General features: G+C 33.1%; 1 protein-coding gene across 2 annotated transcripts; it reads right to left on the bottom strand.

Annotated features, from left to right (window-relative positions):
• Nucleotides 1-3,220: 3,220 nt before the first annotated feature.
• LOC139503758 (epithelial membrane protein 2-like) lies at nt 3,221-9,715 on the bottom strand. 2 transcript variants are annotated; one of them, XM_071293628.1, is made up of 4 exons: nt 9,615-9,715; nt 6,443-6,657; nt 4,790-4,933; nt 3,221-3,489 (listed from the first exon to the last, which is right to left on the bottom strand). In XM_071293628.1, exons 2-4 carry the CDS (start codon nt 6,648-6,650, stop codon nt 3,284-3,286), a joined length of 558 nt encoding a protein of 185 aa, XP_071149729.1. In that variant the 5' UTR covers nt 6,651-6,657; nt 9,615-9,715; the 3' UTR covers nt 3,221-3,283. The 2 variants fall into 2 exon arrangements, with proteins under 2 accessions (XP_071149729.1, XP_071149728.1); XM_071293627.1 differs by having other exon boundaries at nt 9,611-9,695.
• Nucleotides 9,716-10,245: the final 530 nt, after the last annotated feature.

The following is a 10,245-nucleotide window of genomic DNA, read 5'->3' as shown; positions in this document are numbered from 1 at the left end:
CTCTGGTTTTATCCATTTGAATGCCTGGAAAAAATTTGCCCGGTGACCCCCCATTTTCTTTTTATAAATCTTTTACATGTATAATGATAAGCAATCTGTAAAAGTTTTATAAAATTTTAATTACTTTTTAACATTTTTTGAGAACTTCAACTTGTCAATGATAAAGCTATGAAAAGTCAAGAGAGCAGGGCCGTAACTAGCCTCTTTAAATAGTGACGACTAATAAAATTTTGGGCGAGGGGTCTGGGGGCCGCTGAAGGCCCCCACAAGCTCTGAGAAAAATAACGCAAAATCGTGCATTCTGAGCGTTTCCCAGATTCTTTCTTGCATTGAAACGGTTTAATTAATTTTTAGATATTTTTTTCGACAATCAGGTCCCAAAGCAAAAACAAAGATTCATTGTAATTTAAGACTTTTTGGTATTTGAGACAACATTAAAAATACCGATATGTAGGATAAAGCAAAAATCGTAATTCTCATAATTAATTAATACCGTATCTGTTTGTATGTTCTTGTCTTGTATTGTGATTAGACTTTGGTGATTTTTTTATGACTATATTTTAATATAGTGACATTGCAGTATTATACTTTAAGTACTAGTACTGCTTAAGTCCACACTAGGGACCATCTTCGCCTTGTTTTTCGATCTTTTACGGTACTAATGATTCTTCAAAAGTATTGTTGAAGACCATCCGGCAAGTATCAAGATGAAGAGCAGGAACACAAACTTTGACCATTGATCATTTGTATTTTTTCTATGCATTGACTTTGTGTGCGATTATGTCCCCATACTCCTTTATTATCTGTTAAAGGGTCTCAACACGACTTAATGTAAGTTTAACCTTTCAATGTAAAAGGTCATATATGGCAATTACCTTTTTTTCCAAATTATTTGATACCGGGAAATATGTGCCCTTACTTTAATTCAAACCATGTCAGCTATCTAGTTTTATTTGCAATAAAACAAACTGTTTTGTATTATTTGATATCAACTTCAATTATCCATGCAGAAAGGACAATTTTGTTTGTGTCCACCGAGTAGCATCGCATGTTCTTAAAATATATTTCTCGCACAATTCTGGACATCGGTGAACATGCAACATTGCAAAACCAAGTTTACAAATGAAAATCAACGCTCAGACTATAGTCATAAAGTAGGACAATAAATGAACAAAAGACAAACACGGAACACAGAAGTACAAACAATAGACCATCAACTCTGAAAACTAAAAGTAAAATAGAAACATGGATAATGAATAACATCCAGGGGAGAGTGAAGAGAACTTGCCTCTTTCAAAATACTTTCCGTGAAAACAATTTGATATGAAAACAACCTTTTGTTTCATTTTTTTTTTTTTTTTTTTTTTTTACATGATACATTTGCCTCATTTGCCTCAATGTAGTTACGGCCCTGAAGAGAATATCTTCCCGCCAAAATCTCAATGGCATATATCTCGAAAACAAGCACGGCGACCTATATATTACTTTAACAACCCCTAATCTATATAAACTAATATTTTGAAAGGTAAACGCTCGTGTATGTAACAATGTATTAGATTTTAGCGAGAGAAATTTATGTATTACTGAAAAATTATTACACCAGGGTTTTCGATATCACAAACTTGTCAAAACATTTACTAAATTTTATCACCGGTATAAGGAAATAATTCGTAAATATAACTCAACATGCAGACATCTTATACGTTCAGGTATTTCACATCCAAAATTTTATGGAAATATTCTTTATAAAGCACAAAAATGTCAGTATTCTCCTCAGAAACTAACAAAACCTTTAAATAGACTTATTAAAAGGGGATATAGTTACGATACTGTTGTCAGGTCATTAAAGATTGCATATTTTGGCTTTAACATTGATTCACTGATAGGGTCTTTGCATCGGAACTAAACACATTTATTTCTAAAAAAACAGTTGTTGGCATGACACGGGTTATGTTCTTCTCATATATTTTATGATAGTATGATACTAAACCCCTAACGGGAGGGATTGTACCTGATATTCATATGATGAAGACATAATCTTTCAATCAGTTTAATTGAGGTCTGGAGCTGGCATGTCAGTTAACTGCTAGTAGTCTGTTGTTATTTATGTATTATTGTCATTTTATTTATTTTCTTTTGTTACATCTTTTGACATCAGACTCGGACTTCTCTTGAACTGAATTTTAATGTGCGTATTGTTATTGTTTTACTTTTCTACATTGGCTAGAGGTATAGGGGGAGGGTTGAGATCTCATAAACATGTTTAACCCCGCCGCAATTTTGCGCCTGTCCCAAGTCAGGAGCCTCTGGCCTTTGTTAGTCTTGTATGATTTTAAATTTTAGTTTCTTGTGTATAATTCGGAGTTGAGTATGACGTCCATTATCACTGTACTATTATGCATATTTTAGGGGCCAGCTGAAGGACACCTACGGGTGCGGGAATTCTCGCTACATTGAAGACCCATTGGTTGCCTTCGGCTGTTGTTTGCTCTATGGTCAGGTGGTTGTCGCTTTGACATATTCACCATTTCCTTTCTCAATTTTAATTACTTTGAAACTGAGGAGAGCGAACTCCCTTAAGGTTTAGTTATTTTTCACAAACTGTAATGCGTACAGAATATCAGAAAAGTTTCATACACTCGAGCATGGATATGGGGAAATTGTAAAAGAGAAAGAGGCAACAATCCGACAAAAGAACAGAAAACAGCCCCACAAATATGATCTTCAACACTTCGAGAAAATCCCTCACTCGGAGACATTTTTCATGCATGAAACCTTGTGTCTCTTTATTGAGAATAACGTCATATTAAATCACAACTTGTCTAAAATTGGTATGGGCTTAACAAAATAGAGAATGATGTGTGCCAATACAAATAAAAAGATAAACACAAAATTAAAGAATAGAGAATAATGGAATCCTAATACAGAATAGAGAAAACTAGGGTCTAACATGTAAAGAATAGAGACTAATACGCAAAACAAAAGAAAAAAAATATATAATAAAAATATTATGGAGTACCGGAATAAGGAAACCCTATCCAGACCTCGTTAGTGTTCGATATAATATGTCAGTAAACACTTGGCTATTGTATCTTTACCAAGGCATATTGAATCCTGATAATCGAATTATGTTTTGTGTTGTCGTATCGTTGATACATATACAAGTTTCCCTTGTATTCATATTTTTATTAAAAGATATGATACAAAACGTTTGATTGATAAAAAATGAATATGATAAATAATAGTCTTCTGTTTTCTGTTTTCAAAAAAAAACCAATGTATTTTATTTTTCGTCGTCATTATTGTTCACTTTTCCATTACCGTTTCCTTTCACCAGATTAACTATCATTATGACTACGGCGATCACAGCGATACCCATTCCTAAAAGGGTTAAAGCGAAACCCCATCCGTAGTCAGCATCTACTCCATTGACCGAAAAATCATCGATGTTCTGTGTTAAAAGTATATCTGATGTAAGAATACAAATTGCTGAAGAAAAAAAAATGTTAGTTTAATTTCAACCTATTTATTTACACAAAATTTGATATCAGTCATGACATCTTAACATCGTTTCCTCCGAATAATTATAATACTGTGGATTCAATTAATTTTCATGCGTATTAATTTTCGTGGATTGAAGGAAACTCGCTTTTTCGTTAATATTTGATTTCGTGATTTTGCAAATCTCTGCATACAAAGCCTATAGAAAATTTATAATTCATTGGACATTTTAATTCGTGGTTCACATGTATCCACGAAACACACGCAAAATTGGTATCCAACGAATAAAAATAGATCCACAGTATACAAAAATTCAAGCTTTCTGTCCCTATCCATTATACCCTCTTTTTCCAGTGGCAGTCCAAATTTCCCCGACCTTCATCCCTAATGGCCTCTTTTATGATAAGACCTACCTATTGTATTTATTGTAAACTTGTTCTCGTCCTGAATATGCTTGAAATATTTACCACTGGACGTTAAGCAATTAACAATCAATCAATCCAAAATTCCAACTAATAGCAACAATGAAATCAAGTACAACTAGACAAAATTTATACATAAAATCTTTTATCTTTCAATACTAACAATTGCTTCTTTTCAAAATCAACAAATCTTTGATGGATAAATAAGTAACTCGTTTTGTTCAAATTTTGTATGACTTGCTTCTATCCGCTTATCATTACCAATGTACGTAAAGTAGACGAGGTTTTGAATTATTAGGTTCTGTATAGTAGTTATATTCAATAAGACATTTAAGTTGGGAAAAAAATAGTCAAGAAAATCAATAAAATAGAGAGTACAACATGCTTTCTTCTGTATTTTTTATGTGTGTATAAAGCGTGTCAGCAATGGTTAGCATGTTTTGAAAGTTGTTTAAAATTAAAGCTGGTGTAAAGGAGAAAAATAAACATTTCTACAAATTTTATGTAAACTGTCATTATTTATTTTTCAATAACTAAATAAATTGAGTTTATTTCTTTAATGACGATGTTTATTTAAATGCTATTTACACCAACTTCCATACAAGTGGGAGGTTTAGTTAGCTATAAAACCAGGTTGAGGACATTATTCTCACGGAAAATACCTGTACCAAGTAAGGAATATGACAGTGGTTTTCCCTTTGGTCCGTTTGTTGATAAATCCAACTTTCGATTTTGTCAGTTTTGGTTCTTTCACTTCCTATTTTCATTTACCTCGGAGTTAGATGTAATTGTTGTAATTTTGTTTAATCTTATGTTAAACTGCCACTAACACATATAAAATGGCTTTTAATATAATTATTACCTACCTGCCGTTACTATTGTACAAACTGCAGCGATGAGTAATGCTTTATTCTCCTTCAGAGCAAACAGTTTTAACCCAGTACAAATGGTACCAGCTAGGAAACATATCAATGCAAGGATGCTTAGAGCTCGACAAGATCTGAACCAATCTAATAATAACACAAATTAAAATCATTAGAAGAGTCTGTTTTTGGAATAGCACCCCAATGGTGACTGGGGAATAGAAATATGGTCACTTGGTCTTCTCCCGACCGGTAGTAAAACGCTTGCCGAAGTAGGGAGTCCGTTTGGCTGTGCGGGATGTATCAAGTTCGCAGTCGCGTCCGGTCAGAATGGGGACGTTAAATCCGATGCCTCGTGTAAGGAGAGAGCCACGCTCTTTGCACGTTAAGAACTCTTTGAGGGGTCCGTAGGTGGCTTGTTGCAAGGCAAAATTTTTGTCCCTATCCAAAATACCCCCATTTTCCAGTGGCATTCCAAATTTCCCCGACCATCATCCCAGATGGCCTCTATTATTTCAACACCTACTTATAGTATTTATTGTGAACTTGTTCTCGTCCTGAATATGCATGAAATATTTGCCACTGGACGTTAAGCAACCAACAATCAATCAATTTTGGAATAGCAATGGTGTAGAGGTGTTAGATCACAATTTCAAAACCCCTTTATAGTCAATCTTTTTTTTCTCAATTTGAACAGTTATAAGCTTTCTAAATAATTTACCTTTAAGTTTGGTTTGTAGTAACTAAGTATATCGTATGTATATACGTGTATCAACTTTATATATGCTAATTGTCAACCTTTGTGTAAAATCTTGTAGCGTTCCGCAGTCATCAGTACTGCTAAAATACAAAAAAGATGTATGCTTCTATATTTTTGCCAGGTTTTGGTGTCTGCGTTCAAAAGATCGCTTCGCGCTTTGATTTGTTTCATTTATTTGTAGGCCATTGTGGTTCTCTTCGACGTACCCCTCATGTCGTCCTGTCTTGAACATGCATTAAATATTTGCCACTTGATGTTAAGCAAATATCCATCAATCAATTAATCATACCAAATACGACTTTCAATTCAAGTGAATACAAGCAAAATTCTGACAAAAACAAATCTCATAAGAAGAGGGACGAAAGATACCAAAGGGACAGTCAAACTCATAAATCTAAAACAAACTGACAACGCCATGGCTAAAAATACGGTTCACAGAATAGAAAAGAACTATCCAAATATATAGAACTTCGCCCCCTTTTATACCATTTTACAAATGAATTAAAAATAAAATTTTGATTTTATGATAGGAGTTCGTTTACTAGAGGCATTTCTATAGTTTATTGTCGTGAATGCAATCCTGTCCCCTTTTCACGAATGTGATCTACCGGTATACTGAATTATACTTGTATCCGGGTGTGTACTAACATAAGTAACACGACTGGTGCCACATGTGTCACAGGATCTGCCTACCTTTCCTGAGCACATGAGATCACCCCCAGATCTTGGTGGGCTTCATAATGCTAAGTCTGTGTTTTTCTATGTTGTGTTTTATGTACTATTGTTTGACTAAATGTCTCTCATATCTAATTCAGCTATGGCGTTGTCAGTTTATTTTCGATTTATGAGTCCATCTGGTATCTGTTTTTACACCATTTTATACTTTAACACAGTACCTTTATCTGCAACGGAGTCAGGAATGTCTGAACACGTTGTAACATCATTAACTGTTACACATTGTTTCCATAGTCCGCCATGGACATCAAAACTGGTACCATCAATAACGGTATGGTATGTTGTGGAGAACCCAATAATATCAAACAGGTAAGCTACCAGAACCAGTATAAAGCTGATCAGTAATGGTTTCGATGTCTGTGTAGCCATTTTCTATCTAAAAAATGGAAATAAACATGAGATAGTGAAAAGCTTATTACAATTTAAAACAATACCAGTAGAGTGTAAAATTGTTTGAAAAGAAAACTATGTTAAAGGACGTAATAAGAAATTTAACCGCTATATAGAAATAAGAAGATGTGGTGTGAGTGCTAATGAGATAACTATCCATCCAAGTCACAAAGTGTGAAAATTAAACAATTGTAGATCAGAGTATGGCCTTCACCATGGGGACTAGGCGCACACCGAACAATAAGCTATAAAAGGATTAAAATATCTAGTGTAAAAAATATTCAATCAGGAAAACCAACAGTCTAATATGTCTTTTTGATAGATTTAAATTGTTTAGAACGCTTAAAGTCATGCATATGAAACCTCAAAAAAAATGAGGCATATGCTTTTTTTTAACAAAATGGATAGTTGTCATTATTAAACTTGTGTACATGAACTGTTTTTCTAAAGAAAATTCTTTAATTTGTTCACATTTAGAAGTTTACTTTTTTTAATTGCTTGCTTCCAGGAAGCAATTCGCCTACATTTTTTCCGTATTCAAAGTGACCTTAGCGTGAGCCTACTCGTAAAAATTCCGGTGATCGCAATACGCATTGATCTGTCACTGAAATAAACTATTATCTGATTGTACATGTTTTAGACGTGCTCAATATCCATGCTTCTTGGTTGATTGTTTACTATAAGGTGGCAATCGGTAAACTACGGCTCCAAAACACGACAATTAATGAGCTGCCATATTTTCACTTCATAACAGACAGAGAGAGAGAGAAAAATTGACGATTATACGATATTTTTGCGTAAAAATTTATAAAATCGTGCACAGAAGAATAAGTTGATGATACATACATGCATTGGTTCAAGAATTGGATAAACATTTTTTTCACCTGTCACTCGTTTCATATGACTTTGAGTTGGAATAATATACACGCTAATATGATTTAGCAATCATCGAACTATTGTTGTTCTTTTATGCATTTCTTATTTTCGGATAGACCAACTTCGTTGCACTCCTTATCCCATAATTGTTATAATTAGTAATACAAATGTAGGTGAATATGTGAATGAAATCAAAATAAAATCTAAACTAAAAAGATTTGATACAAAATAATGAGTCTGATTTTTTCAAGCTATAGGAACTAAGTAAGGAAAGCATAATAAGTCTTTCTTCTGATAAAGCCGTTGCTAGAGAGTGTGTGTGGGTTTTTTTTTAATAATGGTTCACTTATATGTTTCGGAGTTTAGTGTTAAGTCAATTCTTGTAGACCTAGTATGTATCATTGTTCAGGATCCAGCTGACGCCCGCCTCCTATTGAAGAATTTTCACGCTGTGTTGAAGACGTAATGTTTACTTGGACTGTTTTGGCTCGTTGGTCGGGATGTTGTCTTTTTAACATATATCATATTACCATTCTTACTTTTATTACTTAAAACTATTATTTATTACATGAAAGCAAGTTAACCAGGATTATTTTTTTTCTCCTCACTGATTTTCGTTGTCACAAAACAGAAGAAAGCAACCGCTTTGAATAATCATTTAAAATACAATTTCAGTTTTTGGCAATTGTCGTCGAGAAAGCTTGTGTTGAAGAGAAATTCTGAAAGCGCGTGCTTCTTGAGGACAATATCTTCAAAACGAAAAGTTGTACGTGAAATATTTCGTTGTTTAAATAAGAAAAAAGATGCATGTAGGATAAAACTGTTTTATATCCTTTTTTTTATATATTTAGAAGTACTTAGTTGAACCTGGTATGAACAAACTATATTTATAATAGTTCCTCGGTAAATGTATATATATAGCTTCGTTGTTCAATGTGTGGTTCAGCGACGTTCTGCAAATTCACCTACGACGTTCTACATAGTATTGATTATTTAACAAAATCGTTTACCACACAATATTGGAAATTTAAGCACTCAATGGCCTAAGGACGATAACTCAGATTGTTTTTGTTGTTTGGGGAATTGTTTGTGAGTGGGTTGCCTAACATGCCCATGCTTTACATTTTATGTACCCGTCCAAACAATACAATGGTAATTCAATGGCTGTTGTTGATTCTGTATTAACTATTTGATTTTATTAATTTTTATTAATGGTTTTATACAAATAAACCAGGACATTGTTTTTCTCGTTTGAATCTATTTTGTCATATAGGAACTTTTTATAGCTTACTATACGGTTATGGGATTTGCTCATTGTTAAAAGCCGTTTCATGCATACAAAAAAGTAACTGACAAATGCACATAGTTCGCAGATGTATACATCTAGCACGAAGTCTATATATAAAACAATTGAAAAGGTACCGGCGACATTAAATCATGCTTAAAACTTAGAGGAATTAAGGGGCCGACAATTAGGGGAAGGGGTATATCATTTTCTTGGCATTAAAAGTACTTCCAAAATTGTTCTTTTGCAACACAGCTTAAAAATGAATATTTGCCTTACAAAACACAGGGAATAATTGTGCACAAAAATGAATATAGATAATATAAAAATAAGATTGCAAAATATACAAGTCACCACCAGTAACCAAAATGACATTAGAAGTTAACAATGATATGTAACCATATCATACTGTCAACCATCTTCGCTAGCCAAGGCTTACGATCCAGTTATTCTAAGGGTCTGAGGGGACTGGCCGGATCGTAACCCTTGGATGGCGAATATGACTGTAAAGCAGCCTTGCAACAGTTGAAAATGAATATGACATCCGTAAAAAAAAACATCTTTACAATCCCATCTCCCAAAAAATCAATTGATAATCCCAATCAATAATCCCAAAATGATATTACGAATAGGACGTTTCTGCAAAACTCCAATCATCGCTAAAAAAACATAAAGTCGAACGGAATTAATTTGAATTATAAATATGCATGTACAGTGAATTACAAAAATACGTTTTATTCATAAGTTTACTTAATCTACTACTTGCTGAAGTACTTACGTACACAAGAAGTTAATCCGAATAAAGCAGAAAAATGTTTGGTTCTTATTTTATTACTTTGAATGAGTACGGTGAGAGCAATACTGAAAAGCTTTACATTTTTATAGAAAAAGCATTCAGTTGTCATAGCAGAATAAAATATTGTTATTAACTTTCCAAAGTAGGAAGGACTTGACGTTTTCCGAAGCAATTGCATTAATTGGAGAAAATTAAAAACGTCAATAAAGTCCTAGACAACCTGAGTTAGAGAAATAAAAGATTAACATATAGCTAGCCAAATGTTAATTTAAAATATCATGCTCAACTTGTTTTCTAAACATCCATTGTTATTGAAATAAAAAGCAACGTTCTACATTGTCATCTCTCAATTGCAACGGTCTACATTCTTTATATGTTATATAGGTCAGCAAAAAATAAATCGGTATTCAAAATTTTTCATCAAATATTGTATTTAAATTAATAACATTGCATTTTAAATTTTTAAACAATGTATTTAAAAAATTTTAAACATTGTTTATACATTTATAGAAAAATATTTTTCTTTTCATGTTTATTTTCTGTTATATAAAGTTTTAAGTTCTCAACCATCGATTGCAACGGTCTACATGTTCACCCTTTAGGCTAGAAAAGAAAAT

This window comes from Mytilus edulis, chromosome 14, assembly GCF_963676685.1.
Source record: "Mytilus edulis chromosome 14, xbMytEdul2.2, whole genome shotgun sequence".
Lineage (NCBI taxonomy): Eukaryota > Metazoa > Mollusca > Bivalvia > Mytilida > Mytilidae > Mytilus > Mytilus edulis.
The sequence above is the reverse complement of the archived record's forward strand: the minus strand, read 5'-3'. Positions and strand labels throughout refer to the sequence as shown.